Below are 25,337 nucleotides of genomic sequence, written 5' to 3'. Positions count from 1 at the left end.
GTTTCAGAGAAGTGTGTTGGATCTCTCTTTACAGTGGAGATTTGCCAGACTACCCAACAATGCCAAGCTGGAGATGGTGCCAGTCTCTTGCAACAGAGTGGGAATTGGAAATACGGTATGTTCATTTCACAGTGTGACCTGATTTGTTTAGTTTTTCAGACATGCTGGATATGATCTTGTCATGTCTAGTGAGCAGGAACATGTTCAGGCTTGATCAAAATGCACGAGTGGAAGACTACCTGAAGAATAGTGGAGGCGTGGTGAAAAAATAGATGTAGGAAATTAGGAGCTGGAAGTCTTTGCTTACGGTCCATATGGTGGTGGTGTTCCAGTGACGTGTTGGTGGGCAAGGGGATCTTTTAGGGGGCTGGCAAACTTAATAGACGTAAATGTATAAGATGTTAAAGATCACTGTTGGCTTTGCTCAACAGTTGCGTTAGTTCCCTTTCCTAATTTCTATTTCTGTTACTGTAGTTTGCTTCTGAGCTTCAACTAAAATTTGAAATTCTTAAAGAATTCACGATATGTTCACACAGCTTTGTAGTTTTCTCTGATATGTGCTGTGTTTAGCATTGTTCTAATGTTCCTATTTATTATTATTTGCAAAGGGCTTATGGACGCTTTGTTCTGTAGGAATTATTGTCAAGTTTAGGAGACTTAAATCTTTTAATGCACGTCATTCTAACAGCTGGAGACAGAACTTTTAAAACAATGCAGAGATATTAATGAACATAAACATGTTATGTGGTAAAAATGATGTAATGGCAGGTGATCTAGGGGTGCTATCGGTACAGTTGTAGTGATAAAGTTATTGACATTTTTCTTATATGTTTGTAAACTTAGACCAGTGCCAATTATCTCCTATTATTTTATATAGAGCCTGGGATTTTGAGAAAGACTTTTTCTAATGGACTGAATGTGACTTCCGTGACATACTTAGCTTTGAACTGTTGCCCAAAAAACTGATGCAACTGGCAGTCTGAATTTCAGGGCTGGATTCTTATGGAATGGTGATGTCAGCTGTCATCAGTCTGCTGTAGATGAGAAAAATCTAAGGCCTGTATTCAGCACTGAAGAAATCAGGAGGTCATGTTAATGGTAGTATGAAACTACTTAGTTTTGTTGGCTAGTTGTTGATGATGCCACTGATTTCTTTATTAGAAAAATTCCTGTCTCCAGCAGATCACAATTTGCAGTCCTGTAAGGACTGGCAGGAGTTGTGGCAGATTACAAACACGTTCTTCCAAGGAAAACACTGCAGATTACTGGAGTGTGTGGTGTCTATTTTCATTTCCTGGGGGAAGGGGAAGGATGCAGATTTTGGTGGGGACAAATTAAAACAGAAAACTGTCCCGCTGTTTCTGTAGGCAGATAGTAACATTAGCCAGTACCATGCTATGCATTCTCACTGTAAGAAAATATGTTACAGGTTGTGCAGCTGAGAGGAATACAACAGATTCATGTGACCTTATTAAAGTGGTAATTTTTCTAGCAGTGCTAAATGTGTACTGTGGGCTTGGACTCTGAAAGCAAAGCTGTTAATTTTATTCTGCAAATCTTTCTAAATTGAAGTTGCACTGTCATGTTAATTTTTCAGTGATGTGAGAGGAGACTGAATGAATTGCCCAAAGAGAGCTATTTACTAAAGGACTAAAATCATAATATTCATAATAGAATAGAACTATTCTGAATATTAACTTCTAAAACAATCATTAAATACTAATTGTTTTTATCTAATGTAATAATTTGCAGCAAGTGTTTAGAAGAAAGTCACAATTTTTGGTTAGCGTGTTCTAAAGATCAAAGAAAACACTGAAAAAAGTTGTAGTGAAGAAATTTTCATTGAATTCTTGTATTTACTGTGTTGTTCCTATAGGTTCGGATTGCATTACAGTTAGATGATGGCTCCCGTTTGCAAGATACCTTTCTCTGTCAACAGACTTTGTGGGAAGTTCTGAACCATTTTGCAAAGACCAGGTAAGCAACTCAGTGGAAAAAAAATACTTGTTTGGATGGGTCTATGTATGACAGTATTTAGTTGTTGTTACAGTGTGTTGTGGTTCAATCCCAGTAGGCACCTAAGCACTGTACAGCATCTTGCTCTCTCCTGCTTGTTCCCTAGTGGGATGGAGCAAGAGAATCAGAAGGCCAGAAGTTAGAAAACTCATGGGTTGGGATAAAGAGTTCAATATTTTTTTTTTAAACTCACTTTAAAAAATAAATAAATGGGAGGGGGTGGGAGAATGACGTAAAACACAATTGCCCACCACCAGCTGACCGATTCCCACCCAGTCCCCACGCAGCAGCACCCATGGTAAGCTTTCCCCCAGTTTGTGGAATACAATGCCACATGGTATGGAATATTCTTTTTGCCAGTTTGAGTCAGCTGTGCAGATTGCGTCCCCTCCCAGCTTCTTGTGCGCCTCTGGCCTCCTTGCTGACAGGGCAGTATGAGGAAAAAAAAGGCTTCAACTGTGTAAGCACTGTTCATCAACAACTAAAACATCAGCGTGTTATCAACACTACCTTCATCACAAATCCAAAACCTAGCACCATAGAAGCAACCATGAAGACAATAACTCTATCCCAGCCAACATCACCACACAGTGATCCAACTAAATCGTGCAGAATTGTAGAATTTACATTTCATTGCATTTTTTTCCTTTATAACACAGATGTTTGCCTTTTCTTTGCTGTTTCATATTTGACAATCCATTGTTTTGTTGCTATTTTTTAATACTGGACTTGCAGTCTTGGTTCAGGGCATAAACTGGAAACAAACTGCAAAGGCCAGAAAGAAACTATATACCTGGATGTATTGCTGCATTGTTCTTTTATACAAACTTATTTAAAGTCAAGTTACTTCCAGAGCTGAGAAGCTAGTCTAGAATATCTTCATCACTAGTATTTTTTGCGTTGCGGTTTCACGTGGTAGAGAGAGTTCTTAAGCAAGTTGCTGTTGCTTTTGGGACATGAGCAGATCTCCAAGGAAATAGTTCTCAGCAGGCTGATGTGGCTAATTAACTCCTGATTAACTCCTACTTAAATGGAAAAATATTTGGTCTTACATTTATTAAATATATACGTGGGTTAGAAATCTTATTGAGTCTGGTTCATTGCTTTCCTTTGTCTCTAGCTTTGACTTTAAAACGCAGTATTGTTTTGAAATGTCAAGCTAAAAAACTTTTCTCTGTAGACAGTTTTTATTTTTTTTCATGGCTTGGAAGATGGAGCCTTGAAGCTGTGACAGCCATTCTACTCTGAACAGAATTTCCAACTTTATTTTTCTTTTTGTATTGTTGTTGGTTTACCTTTCTCTTGGTACAGTGTCTTTTCAGATTTTGTGTTGCTAGCTTGCTTTTTCTCTTGTATTCCTCACCTTCTACCAGTTGTTCTGCGCTTTTTCTAATGTGACTAAGCTTGCTTCTGTTGCACTCAATCCTCCTGCTCCTCTGTACAGATGCTGTATTGTGCAACTAGGAACGGTTTTTGTTAATTTCTCAGAACACTTACATACTCGTCAATCTACAGAGATAGTGGTGATCTGTGTGGAAACTTCTTAAGTCTCCAAAGCTATGGTGCTAGAAAAGCTATTAAATAAGTGGTCACTGGGAAGGGACAGGTGATAGTTCAGTAACCAGTAGTAGTTTCAGATAAGCTCAGTCTTTCAGCGTACACTTAGAGGATGCAAAATCTTGGATTGCCATTTGTCATCTGGGCTGGAGCAATTGACCAGTTATGGGTATGCATTAGCATTAGACTACTGTACTAGCGTAAACTACTTTAAATGAAGTTTGATGTTGCTTATTATGTACTGCAATTGGAATAGCCAAAGAAACACAGTTCTGAGGATGAATTGGTCAAACTTACCGCATTAAGTCAGGGTAGCACAGTTGAGTTGTGTAGCTTGAGTTGCTCTGGAGCTGTTGTGCTTCCCAGGGATGCACTGTTTGTTTTCAGCCAGCTTAGCTCCTGTTCTGGTTTCAGTTAGAACAGAGTTAATTTTCTTCCTAGTAGCTGGTAGAATGCTATGTTTTGGCTTAGGATGAGAAGAGTGCTGATAACACCCCGATGTTTTAATTGTTGCAGAGCAGTGCTTATACTGAGCCAAGGACATCTCAGCTTCTTGCTCTGTCCTGCCAACGGGCAGGCTGGGGGTGCAGCAAGAGCTGGGAGGGGACAGACCCAGGACAGGTGACCCAAACTAGCCAAAGGGGTATTCCATACCATCTGGGGTCATGCTAAACAATACATAGGGGTGGCTAGCCGGGGGGAGGGGGCCGGACTGCTCGGGGTTAGGCTGGGCATCGGTCAGCGGGTGGTGAGCAATTGCATTGTGCATCACTTGTTTGTACACATTATTAGTAGTAGTACTATTATCATCATTGTATTATTATTATTGTTATTATTATTTTCCTGTCTTATTAAACTGTCTTTATCTCAACTCACGGGTTTCACTTTTCATTTCTCTCCCCTGTCCCAGAGAGGGAGGGGGGAGGGTGAGCGAACGGCTGTGTGGTGTTTAGCTGCCGGCCGGGTTAAACCATGACAGCTCCCTGAATGGCCCATAACAAGATCAAATGAGTGCCTAGTGTCGGCCCAAGGGAGAGAGTTAGGATCATGGTGTGTGTGTGTGGGGGGGCGGGGAAAGCAGGTCAAAAACATCTTCTGAATAGCAGCAATGGATTGAACAGTTACTGCTCACTTCCCACGCTCCTGTCTAACTCCCCTTGTAGTATTTGTGCAGCTTCGTGGGGAATTGGCTTACATAGCTGATTTGGCTGAAAAATAATGTTTTCCCTGTTATTTTTCAAGTAGGTCAGTTTCCTAATCCAGGTAAGGGCTGTCTCTCATAGACAGTTATGGTAAGAAGTATAATGTGTCTCAAATAAGGATCCAAAAGGAGGAAGCAGATAGGTAGAAATGGTTTGTGACAGGTTTTTGTTTTTTTTTACTCAAAATTTTGTATCATCAAAATATCTGCTGTGTGGCATTTAGCTCTTAAATTGAAAAGGACAGTCTTTATGTAAATACTAGACATTCAGATTTTTTTTTGGAGTGGGAAAGAAGTAGACAAGGGGAATGGAGAAACAAAACCTGGGTTTATTTTTGGGGGTGTTTTAAGGCCTTTCTTGTGCCTTGTTACATACTTGGTGCCCTCTCGGAGACGAGTGCCTGTTGTAGTTGGGGAAATGCTAGACTGGTGGAGGTTTTATTTGTTACAGGACGTAGTAACACTACTAGTCAATATACATACTGCTCTTTTTAGGATTATAACTGCCAATCTGTGCTAAGTGTTATTAACTTCAGTTCACAAGACACAGCTGTTCTTTTCTGCTCTCTGGAAGCTGAGCTTAGATGTTTGGATGGACTTTGCAGACTTTTGATTAAAGTCAACAAGCAGCAGAGATGCTGTGTGTGACTTGCATAACAAGCTGGAGCTGTATCCATCTGTATAGATTTCAGGGGTTGTGATGCTTTTTAGTATGTACGGATGCAGTTGACTGACTAGTCATCTAGTTGTTGACTTTTGCTGAATCCTTCCCTTGGATTTCCAACTGAAGATGTTTTTGTGGAATGTTCAGCTGCTGTGAGTGCGTGAGGGGGAAGTATTCTAAATCCACTGGAATTTCCCCCAGGTCTCCAGCGTCCATCTTGGCTAATTGGGTCTGAAGAAGGTCTGGAAGCTATTGTAAATCTGCTCCTCCTCTCAGCGTGCAGCAGTCCTTGCACAAGATGTTTACAGGCCCTGTCAGATCACTACATGAAGGAATCTAATCTGCCTGCCGTTCCCCTTCTGAAGAACAGCACATCAAAGAAATGACAGTGTGTTTGATGTGTGTGCTTGCCTCAGTGAGTGAATGTAATGGATTAACAGCAGCTGGAGGAGGAGCCTGCTGGCTTCCAAGAGTTACACAAAAATAAGTCTCCCAGGGATCTTTGCTTGGAGTCTGTTCTGCACAGATTTGGTCGAGGGCACAAGTGTTTTAGCATCAGGCCTGGGAGAACTGTTGCTTTTCAGTCTTCCACTCTTGCTTCTGTGTCACCTTCATCAGCTTTGTTGACTTTTACATAGAAGTGATTGCAGTCAGGACACTTGACAATTTTGACAATGGCTATGACTCCTTACTGCTTTTATGGTATTATTCATTAAGTTTAGATATTTTCCATGTATTTTCAAAAGGCTTTTTAATCAAACGGTTCCTTGGATTGACATGAAAAGAAATTTTGGGAAGGTGAATGGAGCTAGTTTATATAAGTCAAATTGTTTTGCTCTCTTATGGGTCTTTTGGGTCAGGATGTATGTTTATTCCATTGTGCCCTCTCCTCCTAAATTGTGATCATCCAACTTTAATGATAGGCAACCTGAGGTTTAAACTTTATTACTGTGGGCTGCTTTTGTCTGCCCTTTTCTGTAATTTCAGGGAGAAACTGTAACCAATAAAGAGTCTGAACTGTTTCTTCCATGTCTCAGCAGTCTTTTATTTTTATCAGGGATTTCTATAGGGATATAGGTGATCCTGATTGGAAGCTAAAACATTTGAAATAAGGTAGGGATGACTAGCTCTACTGGCTTGTCTGGAAAAGTCTGAGCACACATGGTCTGTTATGATACGCTAAAAGTAGTCTCTTAGGTGCTATTTTGCTCCAAACTTCCAGTGAGGAGACAAGGGTTTTTGTTTGTTTGTTTGTTTGTTTATTCTCCTTCTTCCCCTTTCCTCATCAAATGCTAGCCTTTGGAGCTTAGTTACTGCTGCAAAAGGAGTAGGGGAGGTAAGAGCCTGGGTCTGGAGTTACAAGGTAAAGCTCAAGGATCACAGCGTGGACATGCATTATCTAGCACAGCACTCTGGCAAGGTTTGCCTTCCTTGCCAGAGTGTAAGCAAAACCCACTCATTATTGGAGTCTTTTTTTTAATAGGATTGGAAGCAGAAGTGACAGCTGCAAAATGCTTCTTGAATTGAGTTACTCAGAGGTTTGTGATAGTCTGCATCCTATATGCTGATGTTTTGCTGCCATTGCTTTGAATACACTAGCAGTTTTAGGATTTACAAACACAATTGTAGGTAGGATCTTCCTGCTGTATGGGAGAATGCCTGGAATAATGGAACCAGCTTTCCACCCATCTTTGGCAGTAGTTTCAATTACTCCAGTGTCTAACTGAGTAACAGCAGATGAGGGGTCACATAGGAATAGTCATACTGGTGCAAATAGTTGTTCATCTGCTACAGATTGATTCCTACAGAGCATTGTATATGGCTTTCTATCCTTGACAGAGTATAACTGATTGCAGTACTATATGTGGTGGCAACCTATTTTTTTTTTTTTTTATCATCTAGAAGGGTAATTGTTTTTCATAATCTGAAGGTTGAATGTAATAGCTAGGATGCTCTGGGTTTGTCTGTCACTTCCTGCATGGTAGCATTTGATGCATTGGTTTGGTTGGAGAAGTGTATTCCCCCTCTAAATAAAATAAGAGATACCTCAGTACTGAAACCATTCGGATCTGTTGCAGCTGGTCCCATAGTAGTTCTCAGCCCCTCACTTCCCTGAATGAGACCCATCCCTCAGGACTGGTTTTACAGGTTGCTTTATTTGGATTTGTTGAGTCTAGCAAGCAGAGCCTGTCAGTTTTGTTGTGACTTGCCTTGTCCCATATTATCATGCTGTTGCATACTTTATTTAGAAAGGCTTAAGTTTTAACCTTTAGATCAAGGCTGGAGATAGACTGTTGTAATTAAAGCAAACAGAAATCTGAATTCTGGCCTGTGCTTAACAGGTTTGCTCTCCCACATCCTCCATCTGGAACTCTTTGATGTGCTCTTGCTCTTGAGGATTACTCAAGGATTGTGTATTGTTTTCCAGATGGTGTGTTCAATTCTGAGTGACTCCTGATTCCAGCTACTTCACTTATATTTAATTGAAGCTGCATTTTTAGTCTAAATGTAAATATCCTTGATGAATTTTTCTAGAACTTAATGGCTATATCCTTTTGTTTTTCTGCTCTATAGACTCACTGACTCTTTCCCTGATCATTTATTTCATATCACTTTGTACTGGGCTAACAAGATACATGTTAAAATATTATGCAAAACATCGATTGTATATATATTCTTCTGAGCTGCTAATCTGTGATCTATTTTGGACAAAATAGAGAGACTGCATAAGGTATTGACAAAGCTAATGGTGTTACATAACTCCAATTGAACATTATGATGATACTTAAGATTAGAGGAACCACTGCATTGAAAGTAGTACATTGCGTTTGGGTACACAGACCCATCTTCTGCTGTGCAAGCAGATTGATAGTGTGCTAAGGGTTATTTTGCATCCTTACCTGGATAGAGAATCTTATTCCTGTCTTAAGATGGTCTTTCTGTAATAATGATTATAAATAATCACCTTTGTGTTGGGTTTGTTGCATGCCTACTTGTGGTCTTAACAGCTACAAAGTAGAAACTTCTCTAACCACAGTAGTCAGTGTGGCCACAGCACAGACATACTCCATAACGTGCAGTCACTTCAGGATTAGTTACTTGGTTGACTGAATGGATTTTGGCTCCTGCTTAAATGATCCTTTTTCTTCATAAATCTGGGAGATAATTTTGTGGCTGGGAGTATTGTAATTTAAACACACACGTTTTGGGTTACATGATGCTGAAAGCAGGATGTTTTAAATAATGAACCCAATTCATTTAACTCCTTTATAGGAAAGTTAGAAGGAACCCAGGCTCGCTCACTGATTCCCTTTTCTTACAGGCTTTCCCTGTTCCACCCCCCAGGTATGATGCTCGCAAATTAAAGCATAAGATAGAGAATGAGTCAGACAGGTCCAGAAGGTAGTTGTCAGTGGTACAAAATCTAGTTGGAGGCCAGTAATAAGTAGAATGCTTCAGGGCTTGATGGAGAGTCCAGTCCTGTTAAACATCTTGATTAACGATCTGAACAATGAAGTAGAGTGCACTCTAAGCAAGTGTGCAAATGACATGAAGCTGGGGAGAATAATGGATTTCCCAGAGTCATGCTGCCACCCAGAAGGACATGGACAGGCTGGAGAAAGGGACTGACAAAAACCTCATGAAGTACAGCAAGGAAATGTGCAAAGTCCTGCACCTCGGGAGGAACAATCCCAGACAACAGGATGTGCTGGGGCCCCTGTGCAGCTTGAGCAGGGGTGTTGGACCTGAAGGCCTCCAGAAGCCTCTCTTGTCCTCAACCATTCTGTGATTCTGAGTCCCTGAAGGTACAGGTGATAGGTGTGAGTAATGTCATAGATGTAATTGATCTGAGTTCCTACTTAAATTTTGTGACACCTGAACACCTAGTAGATGAATGTTTTATAAGCATATTTAAGGGAATGTGTCTGTGACTGATTTTGCAGAATTGCAAATAGTACAGAGAAATTATTGAAATAGATTTTCTTAAAATTTCTGATTTCTGGAGGGAAATACTGGAGTACTTTCAGGCTGCCAGGGCCTTGTAGATTTTGCTTTTTTTCTGTGAAGTTCACTCCAATCGCTAGCCTCAAATAACTGAGAAGACAGTGAAGTGCCAGAATTAATTTACATAACCCTCTAAGTTATTTGCAAAGTTCTGTTTGAATTTAGTAATAACACAGGCATAATAGCACATAAAATGGCAAGTTGATTCAGTGACTAAATTCAGCCTCTTTTGTTTGAGGTCTCAGGAGATGGGCAAGGATGTGGCTGTCAGGTGGATTTCATTAGCTGATTTGTAGAGAGGTGGATTCTGTTAGTCATAGGAGTTGTGTGAGTATTTCCCGGTGGGGTGAGGCATAGGAGAAAGCTTGGTGGTCTCCATCTACTGTAGTCTGCTGTTTAGAGAAGCAGATAATCAAGAAAATTAACATTTAGTATTTTACTATCTTATGTTAACCCATTCAATTTTAATTTCTTCAGTTCCCTGGCACACTGCTTTGCCTTTCTGATTGCAGGTTGAATCCCAGGGGTTCAAGTTTTATGCATTGCTTTTCTTTCTTCTTTTTTTTTTTTTTTCTTTCTAAAAAACAAACAAAAAACACAAAGAACTTGAAAGGATGAGTATAATTGTTGCTCATGTTTACTTGGATGAGCGCTCTGTGCTGAATCACTATTTGTTGTGCTGGTTTTCCTTGCACAGAATAATCCGCCATCAACACTTATGTTTGGTGTGCTGTTTTTTTTCTCCCACAAGATAATACACTATTAATGCTTGTTATTTTTTGTTCCTGAGGGGGGAATTGGATTTGGAAAGAATACTGATCATAAGAAGAGGCTTTTTTTTTTTTTTTTTTTTTTTGTTAAAGCTATGTCAGTCGTTAAGCGGAAAATCTACTTCACAGCTTCTTGGTTAATAATGGGAAGAAAAAAAAAACACAACACAATCCTTCCATCTTTAATTGTTCTTTCAGTTCTCTAAATTGTTTTCTGCACAAATTAAATTCTCCATAGTGAAGCTGGGAGATGCATCAAGGTAAGGCACATAGTTCACTTCTGGACATGATGTTCCCAGTGGCATCAAATGATTCTTACCTACAGTGGAAGAGAGGAGTAATAAACCAAGTCTAGACTACAGAGCCTGATCACTCAGTATAAATCAAAGGGGTAGGCTGTACCCTCCTAATTGTAGGCTTGGGGCCAAATCAACTCCTGTAGTAGAAGTTTGCATCTGCAATGATTCTTTCTTAAATTGAATGCTGATACTATTGAAACCAGACTTGATTCCAATTCCAGAGTTAAGTACTAAGGCACTTACTAGCTGCCTGTACAAAATTCTGGTCAGGGCTTGTTAATGCTTACAATGGTGGCTTCTCCAGTAATGAAAGAAGCAGAGAGTGTGTGGCAATTATCTGATTAGAATTTAGGGAGGCTTGTGACAAAACTCTAGGTTGATACCAGAATAACTGATCTCTGATAGGATTCTGAATTAATGAGGGAACCGAGTCATCTTCCATATACGCCTTCACATTTCAGTGATGCAAGAACGCGCACATTTCTGCACGCAGTGGGCACTGCTGATTGCATGAATGATCTTGGATGGATGAAAACTGAGACTTGCTATGGTAGATTGTTATTGGCTTTTTCCTTTCAATGTTTGATCAAATAAATATGTAATAAAGCTTCTATTCTTGAATGCCGCAGAATTGCTTATCTTCAGGAAAATGGGAAGAGTAGCATCTTTTTAAGAATAGCACTTGGGTCTGCCTTCTTCACAGCCCTGAACTAGTTCTCCCTCTTTTCTATGCTATGAATCCTTTGCTTATATCTTCCTCTGCAGATGGCCTGTCATCAGCTTGCATCATTGCCTCACTGGAATACTCACCTGTATGTTTATCTTCACTTTTTCTAGAGCAGCAGCCTTTTCTTTGGCTTTGTTTCATCCCTGGTCCCTAAAATCTAAAAGCTTCTGTTGCTTTTTTTTGTTGTTGTTTTAAATCTTTCTGATACTAAGACAAGCAACCTCTTTGTTCTCACATTATTTGCTTCAGAGCAGTATTTCATTCTGTTCTGTTGCTGCGCATACATGGGAAGAAACTGACCCTTCCATAAAGGAAGTACTGTCTATACATTAATAAACTTTTGAACTTAGATATGGGTTTAAAAAGAGCAAGTACTAGTCATGTTACAGATCGGGCACTGAGGCACTCTAAGAATGATGTTGAATTTATCTTGTAAAATTGACTCACTTCAGAATTAACTTGAAGAATTATTTCTCCTTTGTTTTTCAACTTGTCAGGAGCTGTGTTTAAGGAACAGTGAGTGCACTGGAGCAAATTCTTTACTTAATTTCTAATACCAATTCTGTGAAGTGTGTAACGGCTGTTGCTGGAGTAACAGGGAGGAGGGTGATGCTAGCTAATTTTGCTTCTTACTATTTCTCTACGTTGGTTTTGGAAGGGATAGACTGCTCTACAGATGCTGCAGTATTTTGCTGTTTATTGCAGGGAGTTTATGGAACAACATGGTGAATTCTGTCCAGTCTGTATTTACATGCGAGATGAGGTAAGTCACCAAAACCTTCTTAACCATCTCTTCTTCTGTCCCTAAAATACAGGGAAAACTTAGCTCCACTTTCCAACCTGGAAAGTGTTTCTTTTGAACTTTCTTAAGAGGGGAAGTAGAAAAATGTTGGTCTTTTGAAAGCCTGACAAGTCTGTATGGAAAAAAGCTTTTTTGGAACATAACCCAGAGCCGTTTAGACCTCTGAGCCCATAAAATGAGCTCAATGACTTGTTTGTGTTTTTCTTTCCAACTTCTTTTAAAGCTCAAGAGTCAAAACAGTGGTTTCATTTTAATAAATATTTGCTTTCCTCCCTGTTTTGATCTTTTGCTGTTAATGTTTTGTTTAAAATTTTGTATGTGTGTATTATGGAATTCGTTCTCCCTAGCTGTCCCCTTCACTTCCCACTGACCTCTGTGGACAGATCGTCTTTATTCTGGAATGGGTCATTACAAGCAGATGGGAAGTGTATGTAATGAAATCAGCTGTCTTCTAGCTCAGATATGTTGCCTGTGATTTAACTGCTGACATAAAAAATAACGCTTTGCTGAGGTTGAATCAGATTTGGACGTACACATGGGACAGAAACATGTATAGGTTGTCTTCAATGAAGATCCCTTAGTAAGCAGTGAATATGGTAAAGCCAAATGGGTGAATACAGATGTATTCAGGTCTCATTTCCAACTGCAGAAAGAATGTGCTGTGAGTTGTTTCTGGTGCTGTGTGATGATTATCTTAATATAGGCTTCACTCTAGAAAGAGCTCTTTAAATGCTCTCAGATAGACAGTTACTATCTTTTTTTCCTCTGTTTTTGTTACAGATCTCAGGAAAAGATGCACTAGAGAAGACAACACTGAAGTCACTTGGTCTGACTGGAGGCAGTGCCATCATCAGGTTGGGAGGAGAAAAGTTTGGGCTCTTTATTTTTCATTTTCACTCTAGTGATGAATTTGTTTTGTTTCAAGTACCAAAAAGTTGAATGAAAATAATTCAAAAAAGACAAACATCACTGCGCTTGGTAATTGTCTTTGTCTGTTTACCTGAAACTTCTGCCCATGAGGTGGGGAATAGACAATGACAGGTTTTCTGTGATCATCTAGCCAGTTTTTTGTAATATATACAGAAGGTGGGAATGATTAAAAACTGTGTTTTACAGCTGACTTTTTTCTTCCCTGGAGGGCGATTTTCTTCCCTTCCTGTGGGGAGGGTAATTCCTGTTTTGCTTCCTCCCTCCTCCTAACTTCAGAGCAACTGCAACTGGTTCTTTGTAGCTCTGGAAGAAGCAGATTATTAAACTATGGTCTAGCTGTCTCCTTTGTGTCTTGGTCATGTTGAGAATTGGGAGGACAGCACTTATGATAAATAATCTTTTTTTTTTCTGGTGTTGTCTTTAAGGGTTGTCATGAAGAAATGCAGTTTGTCTGGTCAGGAGGAAGCTGTGGATGCCATGACACAGTGTAATGAGCCAGTGGTGAGGCCAGGCTCTATCAGAGGAGCAGAGAATGTGCCCTTACCTCAAATGCACGTGTTCCCAAAGGACTTGGACCACAGGGATGTGGCCTTGTCTTTAAACTGTTGCACAGACAATCGAGGCTTGATTAGAGAACCTAATGCCAGTGTGGAGGAGCTGTGTCCTCCCTCAGAGCCCAAGTCTACCCCATTTGTCCCTTTTTTTGGAGATGGACAGCGTCTGGGGGACACTTCTGTGGCTACTCCACCTCTTGGGTTAGATAAGCCATCTTCAAAGCTGCCAGCGACTTTTTCTAGCCCTGGAGGCCCTTCTGAGCCAAAGAAGTCAAAGAACAGCCAAGAGCTGCAGAATGAGCAAGAGCAGGTAAGGTAAAATTTGTTTGCAGTGAAGGCTTTGTATCATGCCTTGGCCTAAGTGGGGAAAGATGTTTCCATATTTGAGATGCTGTGTGTTTCTTCCCCCCCCTCCCTCCCCCAATTTAGCATTGGATGCCTTGGTGATATATAGTTCTGCCAAGTAAGTTCAGTAACTTGCATTTTGGTCTGTTTGCTATAGGATATACAAAAGATGGGAATTTATGAATTTGTCCACTGTCCAGAGGCAAGCAAAGCTTTGAACCTTGAGATATCTTTGGTGATTGGTTCTAATGCAAGCAACACAAGTGCATTAGAAACAGCCCAGAAGAGCTTAAATTTCTGCGTCAAATTTCATGAAAAGCTAAATGTCTTTAAAAAATGCCCACTTGTCACCTGAGCCCTGGAAACTTGCCTTTTTTCTTTTTTAGTTGCTATCGACTATGTAATTTTTCTGAAGGTGAGCAGAGTTTGTCCAGACTTATATTTTCTATTACTAAGAAAGCGCTTACTGCTTGTTGTGACTGACTTGCCCTCTGAATGATCTGGGAGATGCAAGTCTGGCAGAGTTTTCCACATGGAAAGGGATAACCTTTCTAGCTCGTTGCAGGATTATGTCCTAGGAGAAGTGGTCTTAACAGATTTGCTGCAACTTGATCACATACTTCTAAGACCTGAGAAGACAGAGTTTTGAACTCTTAGGTTGTAAGGTGTACCCTATTTCTCATCTAAGATGTTCTGTGGAACACTGAACTTCATAGTAAAGCAATTGTGAAAGCAGCATCCAATGCTGGTGGTTGTTAACATCTGCTTCCTCAGTTCCTCCTGTCCATGGTTGCTTCAACTTACCGCTTAACTATTGGTGACACAGTGGATTGCAAGGCTCACAGATGTAGGAAAGGAATTTTTCAGCTACAGTTGCACCACTTTTGACAAAATTTAGCTATTTGAAAAATGAGGTCTGGGCATCTTCTCTTCCTTTCAGTCTACCCATTCCTTCTGTGAGTCTTAATTTTCTTATGATTGCAGGTGATACAGAAACCTTCCTTCCTTTTCCCTACTTCTGTTTGCATATAAAAGTATATTCTGTCTTGCTTTTAAATATCTTGCTTCTTAAATAAAGTCTACCTCTCTTTAACAGTTTTCCTGACAAATTGTGTGGGTATCTGCATTGTTGGTGTCTCCAAATTAAAAATGAATCAGTTAAAATTAAAAATGCTTTGAGTCATATGTTGATACCAGAACTGGTGGCTCAAGAGTGCTATATTGTTGATACAGGCTGTCTTTGAATGATGTCAGATACACTTTCTGTAGGTCAGCTATATGAAATTGAATGCCCTCGGCAAGGATGGATATGTCTGACAAGTGGCATAGAAGAAAGTACCAGAGATGTTAATAATGTATCCTTATTAAGTTGTGAATTTGTGTGTTGGGAGTTTCATGTCCCAGGTTCTCTGTGACCAGCTCCTTCCCTTGTCCCCTCACTGCACACATCACCAGGGCTGGATTTAATCTTCAGAGATCTCCTCTATTTCCCAGTTTTTAGTACCTCCTAGAGTTGGAGTTTGGTGTTTATCTTTGATTCTGATCCAGCCAAGGGATTAAACAAAGAAAAGCCATACGCAGGAAGAAAAGACGCCCAATAAGGTTCCAAGGGCGCTCAGTCCAGGAGGAATTTAACAAGGCTATGTGTATGCCCTCTCATTGATGCAGAGGTTCTACCTTGGTTGACTTCTTTGTGGTTGCAGTCCATTCTTCATGAGTTTCTGAATTGTTTAGGTGGAGAAGCCAGACCCTGGAAGGACTCTGGAACAGTTATAAACGTAGAAGAAAGAGGTCTTGCCAACCCAGTGGTGAATGTTTTAGTATATTAGAAACATGTTTGGGTCCATTTAATCAGTGTTATTTAACCTTTTGGAACAGACTCTGAGTGTGGAGTCCTGAACAGTAGGCTGGGTGATTTGTCTGCTCTAATGCATTGCTTGCTTCAATCACACTCTCACCTATGAGTGATTTGTAAAGGAGGAGTTTTAATTGTGTCTGAACAGGAAGGAAGGAATGGTGCAAGTGTTAGGTGTTACTTTTCACCAGCCTTTTGTCTGTGCTTCTCCATGTGCTGACTGGAGAGACAGAACTAATTTTAGTTTTATTGGCTACAGCTTAATGTGAAGTTGTGCTGATGGTCACAGAGCTGCACCATGGTGGCCTAGGGACTCTTGTTTGTGATCCAGGATCTTTCTCAGAATTGCAGTCCAGTTCAAACCACTTAGAGGCGCTTCGGGAGCCAGCCATCCTTCCAGTTTGAGAACAGTTTTGGAAGCAGCTGCAGATTCTGTTGGGGGGGGTCTGCCCTTGTGTTAAACAGCATGTGATTTTGACTGCTGCTTTCAAGCCCTTTGATCTCTGGTGCTTTTGCTGCTGATTGATTACATTTTGTTCCCTCCTCCATTCCTGCCATCCTCTGCTCTCAGCAGCAACAGCAGAGCAGGGCTAGCCACATGGCATCTGCTTTTTGTCCCTTTTCAGTCCTGAGGAAAAAACAAAACAAAACAAATTATTTTTAAACATCAAAGGTTCATTTTTGTAAAAGAATCTTCCCATTAATGCTTTGCCTGTGTGTGGTTTTTGGAGCTGCAGAGAGGCTGGATAAAATCTGTGCTGGCGTCCCTTCATTTCTTAGGATAAAGATGGTTTACAGACAGCTGCATGCTGACTTTGATGTCAGAACATTAATTATTAGAAGGTAACTTTACACCAGATTCCCCTGGAGATTAGAGCTCCCTGAGGTGGTGGGGAGGAGGTGGGTCTGCAGGGAGAGCTTACTGCTGTGGAAAGCACAATAGCCACCACTATACTTCAAATTAAATAAGGGTTTTCCTCAGCTTACCTGCTTACTTGGGGCCAGGATAGTGAGCTTAGACTGAATTGCATTCTTTCTAACACCTAGCTGTATTGCATAGACTGCAATTACATCAATTGCCTGGTAGGCACTGTTGTGAATAGATGGCTTCAGCCTGCTGGTGAAAAGTGTGTAATGTCTCAGCTTTGGTAGAAATAGAGATTTCAAAGAACTGATATTTTGGGAAGGTGACAAACCATAATGCAGCATCTTTGTCTTCTGAAAGGTATTACTGACAGAAAGATAACGGCACAATGCATAGATTTCCTTCCTTCCAAGTTCAATAGTGAAAGGCAGAAACTGCCCTTATGGTGGCCATCTTTTATTACAAGAGATAGCTAGCTACCTTTTGGCACTTGAAGAAAATACCAGATTCGAACTGGAAAGTGAGTAGGTTTACCTGGTAGAGTCCTTTTTGTAAGTAGCCATGGGAAGGTAGCTTTCAGATTCTGCCTGTACTTCGGTGTTGTCGCTGAGGCTTTAAAGCAAAGCTGTAGTGAGAGTATTTAGATTGGGAGATCCCGAATTGGAAGAGTTAAGTGAGTAAATGGTAATGGATAAAGAAACAGGATTTTTTCTGATTGCTGGACTCTGGGCGAGGAATTGGTGGAACAGCCTCTTTCTCTCTGAAGTGTTTCTTATGTCTGTAAGGAGGTGAGATTTATGGTTGGTTCCACTGGGTGTGAAAGGCATGGCAGAAGGAGTAATACGATGTGGCAGACTTTGCATCCTCAGAGTCACTGTGGTTGTCTCTTTATTGCTAAGTTGTGCCTAGTAGACACCTTGTGCTGCTCTTCTCTTACAGACCTAGTCATGTAATTCTGAAATTGAGTTGCAGAAACATTGAAAAACAAGCTCAAAACACCTCCGTTATTTTCCACAAAAACTCAGTTGCTACAGCTCTCTCCAGAATTTTCACTGTTATTAGGAGGGGTTAACTGAAAATTTAATATTAGGAAATTCTTACTGTAGTTGTGTGTTTTTGCAGTCTAGTTAGATGTAAACAGATATGCTTTTTCTTTCGTATAGAAGAAAGTGTGTTCCTTCATGTAAAGGGGTAGTGAAGTTATGTGCCAGTTTGGAAGCTAATATAGTCAGCATTCAGTGTTGGCTGGGGAACAGAAGAAATTACACAGTTACGTTTCAGCTGCTAAGTCTGTGTCTGTTCTGGGCCACTATAGGTATGGTGCAGAGAATTAAACAGGCACGTCTTGGCCGAATATAATTTGGAGGGCAAGAACAGGGCGTTTATGTCTAGGAAGAAGTAGTTTTGTGTCACAGCGCATACGTAGTTCTGCTGGGCTGAGTGACTGTAGAGGGGGAAATTCCTGCTGGCACAGTGCTATCTGCAGTGCAGAGCCAGTTGTCTCAGCAAAGATGTCTGGAAAGCGAGGTGTGAATGGCAGTTCTAAGGCAGCCTGAGATGGTGAGTGCACAGCGAGAAGGGGTGACAGCTAAACACCGTGGGCTGGGATATACATCCACTTTCTGATATGTTATTATTTCTGTTGTCTGGGCTGAAGCTGTCTTTACCTGCTCCCATGGTTTGGGAAGTGATTGACACTTTCCACTTGGAATCCTGCTGTTGTTATCACTGGTGCTAAATGATAAGTTTAGGATTTGCTAATGCAGACTTTGTAATTCCACTGTATGTCAGCACCACCTTTCACAACATCCCATAGGGTATGTCTGGTTGTTTTTTTGTTTTTTTTTTTAAACTTTGGAAGGAGAAGTCTGTTTTCAGTATGTGTGTTCTGAGTGAAACGAAATACAAGCCTGTAGGAGGAGACTGAAGTATACCTGATTATTTGGGAGGCCTGGTTAATTCTCCTCTAACACTGATCTGCCCTTACTGGATCAGTGGCTCATGGCAGTTAGGACTGTTGTGCCACAGGCTCTTTCCCAGAGGGTGGCTCTGTATGCTCAGGATCATTTCATGCAGGCAGCTCAGGGAGTTCTGCAGCCCTGGACGTTCCTCCCCTGAGTGCAGGGAAAGCTGCAATCAGGGTCCTTCACCCTCTAGTTAAAGCTGACTCTGCTCAACTTTCTAAATGTAGCCAAGGGTCCCACCCATACAACCTCGCTCTTCTAATTTCTCAAATTACCCTTTAGTGCCCACAAATAGAGTGAACATTGCCTTGTAATTTGTGTCCTCTCTTTTGACAATTGAGGGAGACTCCTTTGCTTCCCAAGGGGCCTGTGCTTGGGGGAAGGGAGAATAGATGGAACAGATGGCAGGAGGAGAGGACATCTAGGCACTCATTTGGATTGCAAAGAGTGTATAAGGCAATATATACTCTTAATATTGCCATGTATAAGGCAATATATACGTATTTGTTCATAGAACCTAGGGCTGTGTTAGGCTGGCAGCTGACTGTAAAGAAATGCTGTATCAACGACCAAAATTTTTATTCTGGTGGGCCTCTCCATTCGTGGACTCCTTCCCCCCTGCATATCCTATAGGCTCTAGCACAATATTCTGTTTTCAAGCTTTGGGCATTTACAAATTTCTAGAATTCAGGAAGTTTGAATTGTTCAAGGTCCAGTAGGTACAACTGTCTTTTGTGTATTTGACTCCTGTTGTGGTTTATATTCACATTCTGACACAGCTGCTTCTTTTGATGTCAGGGATAGTAGCCAGTATCTAACCCCTTCTAAATTGGAAGGGATATGGAGTGTCAGTCTCCCTTCAGAGATGATGAACACTGTCTGATAGTTTGGGAGTGTGTGTGTGCATGTGATTATGTGTATTCATATATGTGTATGTATACAGATGTATATAAAACTGCAGCCGTAGTTATAGGACAGGACACAAATGGGCTGACAGATTTGCAATCATGATATCCCACTGCCAGTGATGGGCTTTGGAAGCAGGGGGAGCAGAGTGGCCAGGCTGCCTGTGCCTTACAAGTAAGAGGGGTACATTGGAGGTCTCTGCTGTTTGAACAGCGTATCCACAGCAGCTGTGGTGTGGGGAAAGTTGCCAATAAATGTAATGAGTACCTTTACTGCAGCTAATGTGTATACTGAAGTGCTCCCCCCACCATCTGTCTGTTTTGCCTACAACAAAGGTTGATTTCTTTCTGAAAAGGGTTTTGCTGTCCAAGGGAACTTTGTGTCATTTGACACAGAATACTTACCAGAAGCCAGGTTAAAAAGTTGAAACATACAATGAAAACCTGCAATGACTCAGTTCAGAGAACTCAACAGGTCAAAGGATGGCTCCCTAGAGTAAGGAGAAATGGATTGAGACCTAGTACCCTTGGCTCTGTGGCAAGAGAATGTAAGCCAAGAGAACATAAAGCATGATGACAGGCAGGAATACATGGCAGATGAACAATTTAAAAGGGCGGTTTATAAGCAGTAGTACATAGAACAGCACCTGTATTAGTTGTGTACTGCCTGTAGGATGAGAGTGGAGTGGAGAGGTAAAGTATAATTTTAGGATAGGAATGCTTATAACAAGGTTGTAGCTACCAAAATATCATTGTGCTGTCATGTCAGTGAGAAGATCCCACATGCCCGTCCTGGAGGGGAGTAATCTCTCCTTACATTACCTGACTGCAGAGGTTATTGCCCTGGTTTTCCTATACAGACAGGAGAGCAGCTGGCTGTTAGGGTGTCACTCATCAAACAATATAGGCTTCTACTGCTTGTTGGGAGGAATTGTGCCACAGGCTCTATCAACTATAAAAAATAACTAGTCAAAACAATGGCAGCCTCGATACAGTCAGTCTCTGATCGTATGGTCATGAATTCCACACTAGTAATTGTAGTTCAGTTTGAACACACTATTCTTTTTTCAGGAACCTTTCAGAATAAGCAAAGTAGTGCATTTGAGACTAACCTAAGCCTGTTTTTATTCTGTAGTTTGTGGAACGAGAGCCACTTTTATGTCACTTAGACCTGCTAGAACCACTTCCTGCTGGCCTAGATGACCTTCCTGATGATTTTTTTGAAGTCACAGTGGATGATGTACGGAAACGTTTGGCACAACTGCAGAGTGAGAGGTAAGTTCCCTTTCTGCTGGTGTTTGAGTTTGCTTCATATTCTTTTGCTGAGCAGAGTAACACAGTGCTCCTATTGATGGCTGTGATTTCTGGGGAGAGGGTTGTAGGTAAGTTACTGGATATGGAATTACTGAATTAATGATCAGCACTGGAAGTCTCTGCCCTTTATGCTGTTTAAGTTCAAGGGCTATCCCATGTTTCTGTGACAGAATGTATGTTTTTGTGTGAACTGGTTGACTATTTGTGCATGAGATAATTGTTTTACTTGGATTTTGAAAATTTAATGAAATGAAATGTCTGTGATGCCTGTGTGGTGGTAAGTTTATCTGAGAACCTCAAGGTAATGAGGGCCAGGCCCTCACTAAGGAAAGGATTAAAAGAAAGGTCTCTTTCTGCCTTCTGCATTTCAAAGAGTTACTCAAAGCCACTTAACACACTGTCTCTTTTTCTTCCTTTTCTTCCCCCTTCTTCTTAAAGAGCAACCACTGTCTATAATTAGATGTGTTTTGATTTGCGAGAGGCTCAAAGCAGTGGTGAGCTCCTGCTTTCTGTTTTGATCTGATTTCACATTTACTACTAGGAATTAAATGGCTGGAATTAACAACTTCTAATGGACAAAACATATGAGCACAATGATAGCTTTGTGAGAATAACTCTCATTGAGTATGCTGGGCTGCATCAAAATAAGCATGGCCAGCAGGTCACGGGAGTCAGTTCTCTCCCTCTGTTCTGTTCTCGTGAGACCCCACCTGGAGTACTGTGTTCAGCTCTGGGGCCCCCAACATAAGAAGGACAGGGACCTGTTAGAGGAGGTCCAGAGGAGGGCCACAAGGAGGATGATCAGAATGCTGGAGCACCTCTCTTATGACAAGAGGCTGAGAGAGCTGGGGTTGTTCAGCCTGGAGAAGAGAAGGCTCCAGGGAAACCTTATAGCAGCCTTCCAGTACCTAAAGGGGGCTACAGGGAAGTTGGGGAGAAGCTCTTTTATCAGGCAGGTAGTGACAAGACAAGGGGTAATAGCTTTAAACTAAAAGAGGGTAGGTTTTATGTCAGACATTAGGAAGAAATTCTTCATTATGAGGGTAGTGAAGAACTGAAACAGGTTGCCCAGAGAAGCTGTTGATGTCCCATCCCTGGAAGTGTGTGAGACCAGGCTGGGTAGGGTGTTAGGCAACCTGGTCTAGTGGAAGGTGTCCCTACCCATGGCTGGGGGGTTGGAATTAGACGATATTTAAGATCCCTTCCAAACCAAACCATTCTGATTTTATGACATCATTAGCAGCTACTAGCTTTTTCAGCCAGTAAGAAAGGCCATGTATTTTAAGAAACAGCATTCAACTTTTATTAGACCTCATCAAAAAAGACAACTTTGAGAAATTACCCAAATGGAAATAATGTAAAATTAAGCTTAACCACAAAGCAAGATGTGGGAATGTTTGGGATGCACATGAAGAGAGGGAAGAACTATAGGAAGACATTGTTCGAGTAGCTTGCTGTTGAATATTCATGACTTCATTGTACTTAAATTCTGAACTAAAAACTCAGGTTAAGGTAATGTTTGTCTCCTTATCACACCATTTTGCTGTCAACACGTCCTTAAGAACTTAATTTCATTAGTGTATTTATTTTCAAGAGGATCACAACGTTCTTTTAAACTTTACAAGTATTCTGCGAAACTTCGGGACAGCTCACTTTGCAATATAGCCAAGACTGAGCTGAACTTCTTACTTAGAGCTGTTCCACCTCCTCCACCCGCCAAGGCCTCTAAAATCTGCATGTGTACGCAGATTGGCCTGAAAATTGCTCTGTCACTTGTGGGTCTGGAGTAGTTAGTGGTACAAATGTAGGGTCATTTGGTTGGGGGTTACTGGAATTCAGCCCCGTCAAAAAAGACGTCATTTCCAAATTTGCTGATGCTTGTAATCCTTTTTTTCCCTTGCAGCCAGGGATAAAAATAAAGGCAAGTTGCACATGAAACTGATATCATTTGACTTCTGATTTAAGCTGGTGAATCTTACCAAGAACTAGCTGCATGCAATGCAATGCTTTAAGTGCAGTTAGAATTTAACTCTAATTTCATAAAGAGCTGAGAATTGGTGTAAATCAGAAATTGGTACACAAGGAAGAAACGGAGCAGGTTAATTTCATGTTTGTTTTTCAAATTCTGAGTAACACTTTCAGAGCATCTTTGCGGTGTACCGGCAGACAGTTCTGGGTACAATTGGTGAAGTAAGCCCGTAGCTGTTTTGTTCAGCAGCTGTTCCTGAGATACCTTGATGACTCTCAAAAAAACAAACAAACAAAACCAAAAACAACAAAAAAAAAGCCCACACCTAAAAACCTGCAAAAATATGTATATAGAGGTTCAAACTGTTGAGGTATAATAGAGAGTTTTCAAATAGTTGTGCTAAATTTTAATTAGATGATCAAATATTTCACCAAAATTTAGTCTAGTAAATGAGTTATCTGGAATTAAGTACAAACAAGGAAAAAGATCTACAGCTGAACATGAGATTGAAAGGGATCTGTTGGATCTAAGCTTACTTTTTTACTTAGAGGTAAAAATACATATTTTTCCTGAATGTACTGTTTTATTGTGAATACTGGCAGATCTTTTTTGCACCTACTACTCCCTTTAAAAGACCAGTCTGCAATGCCATTTCTTGAATGAGATGAAACTTACTATTTTTGTTTTGTTTCTCTGTTGCTGATTAATTAACCTGTTAATTCTTGTGCCAATATTGTTTTTTCAGTAGCTCTTCTCCCTCCCTGAAGTAATCTTGTCCCACGTTAGCCTCTATTTCATTAGTTTAATAAATCCATCTCTTCTCACATAATCTCAGCAAATGTTCTGCTGCTGTTCTTAGTAGTGTTTCTGGCACCTGCTCTAGTGAACTTATTTTTAAACTTGTGCAAGAAAAGTAATTTTATACAATGCTATCACCAATGCTCAAGAGTTCCATATATGAGAGTGGGGCAGGGAGCTGTGAGAGGTGGGGAAACTGCTGTGAGGGATACGTGGAACAATTGATCAGTTTTCATCAGCCCTGCTTCAACTTAACACTTTCTTAGTAATACCAAAAAATATCTTAAAATTATAGAAGTCATAGCTTGTCATCTTCCCATGTATCTAGGAAACGCCTGGAAGAAGCTCCACTGCTGACCAGTTCTTTGAGGGAGGCTCAGATGAAAGAAAAGATAGAACGTTACCCTAAGGTAGCCTTTGTTCTTTTTCCAGTCCTTTTGGCTAGTCCAAACTTGGGAATTAAGTAGCTTTGGAAACCAGTTGAGAACAACAGGATCTTCAGTTACTTACAGGAGGACTTTTCAAATTTCTGTCTCCATTAATTGTTTGTGGGACTTGCGTAACAGTGGTACCACGTAAAATCAGCTGGCCTGTAATGGTGTTGTTAAGTGGCAGGCAGTACAGGTCTCTTTATTTTATTCCAGGTGATTGTTCAAAACCCTTATATGTGCACACATCAGTATGTCTGACTGAGCTTTCCTATCTACCTGTCCTCTGTAAACTCTTAAGATTCAGTAATGTCTCATTACAGGGTAAATGATGTTATGGACTGGAGATATCTCGCTCTATAAATATGATCCTAATGCAGTTTTTGTCGTCTGTCTTATTGCAAAGTAATAAGAGATTAAGTTCTCGAGTTAGGTGCTATCTAACCAACACTGGAAATAGAATGGTACAATTTACTTCAGAAGTACTGCCTGGGGTCTGTCTGACTGAGAGGATTCCTGCTACTATGGATGCTTTTTTCTGTACCTGTCTGTGTTAAGGATATAGAGTGACTTCATACTTCATTTGAGCATCACTTAGCACAAGGAGCTCCTTCTCTCTGAATAAATACTGCTGCATTGTACATCATAGTGTTTCTATAGATCAACTCTCTTAGTCTTTGAAAGACAGACCAAGGAGGAGCTGCACAGCAATTGCTAGCCTGTATGTTATTTTGCCCACGTAGAGTAAATAGTTAAAATCTCCCTATTTAAAAAGAAACTTGCTCACAAATTTGAAGCTAAGGTCACGTCTTACCAAATAGCTATATGGAACTAACTTAATGTACTTTGCCTCTGACTCTAGGTAGTTTTGAGAGTCCATTTCCCAGACCGTCATGTTCTACAAGGGTTCTTCCGACCTAGTGAAACTGGTAAGAGGTATCTCTGCTTCAGTCTGTGTGCCTGCAGCTAACATCTTTCCTTGTTGGATAGTTGCATGACAAAAGAGGGGTGGTTCTGGAATGATCTTTCTGCTGTCCAGGGGAGGAATCGTGCTCTGAAAAAGCAGCTGTAGCTAGTTATACTGTCCTTATCCCTGAACTGGATGAGAAGGGAGTCTGAGGTAATTACCTTACTTAAGGGGAGTTTATTTCCAGGATTACTTGATGGAGACTGTCATGCTGTTTGATGGCAAAATATTTGTGTTCAGGAAAGTGTTCCACATGATTTCCCATTATTTGGGTTGAAATGGTATGTTACAGAGTTTTTTTTTTTTTTCAGAGAGAATCTGTAAATGAAGTCTTGGTGGAGCAAGAGAAAAGCTTGCATGCTTCCTCTATGTCAAAGCTTTTTTTTTTTTTTTTTTTTTTTT

General features: G+C 40.6%; 1 protein-coding gene across 6 annotated transcripts in view; it reads left to right on the top strand.

The window, feature by feature from the left end:
• The window catches only part of ASPSCR1 (ASPSCR1 tether for SLC2A4, UBX domain containing), a 54,709-nt gene that overhangs the window by 8,166 nt on the left and 21,206 nt on the right, over positions 1-25,337 (top strand). For all 6 annotated transcript variants that reach the window (XM_084298479.1, XM_084298480.1, XM_084298482.1 and 3 more), the window contains 8 exons: positions 1-115; positions 1,877-1,977; positions 11,945-12,002; positions 12,822-12,895; positions 13,397-13,835; positions 20,595-20,734; positions 23,869-23,950; positions 24,831-24,897. In XM_084298479.1, the coding sequence (XP_084154605.1) occupies positions 1-115; positions 1,877-1,977; positions 11,945-12,002; positions 12,822-12,895; positions 13,397-13,835; positions 20,595-20,734; positions 23,869-23,950; positions 24,831-24,897 (1,076 nt within the window). The remainder of the gene's footprint in view (positions 116-1,876; positions 1,978-11,944; positions 12,003-12,821; positions 12,896-13,396; positions 13,836-20,594; positions 20,735-23,868; positions 23,951-24,830; positions 24,898-25,337) is intronic.

This window comes from Netta rufina (assembly GCF_964035555.1).
Source record: "Netta rufina genome assembly, chromosome: 19".
NCBI lineage: Eukaryota > Metazoa > Chordata > Aves > Anseriformes > Anatidae > Netta > Netta rufina.
Note: the sequence above shows the minus strand (reverse complement) of the source record. Positions and strands in the feature narration are given on the sequence as shown.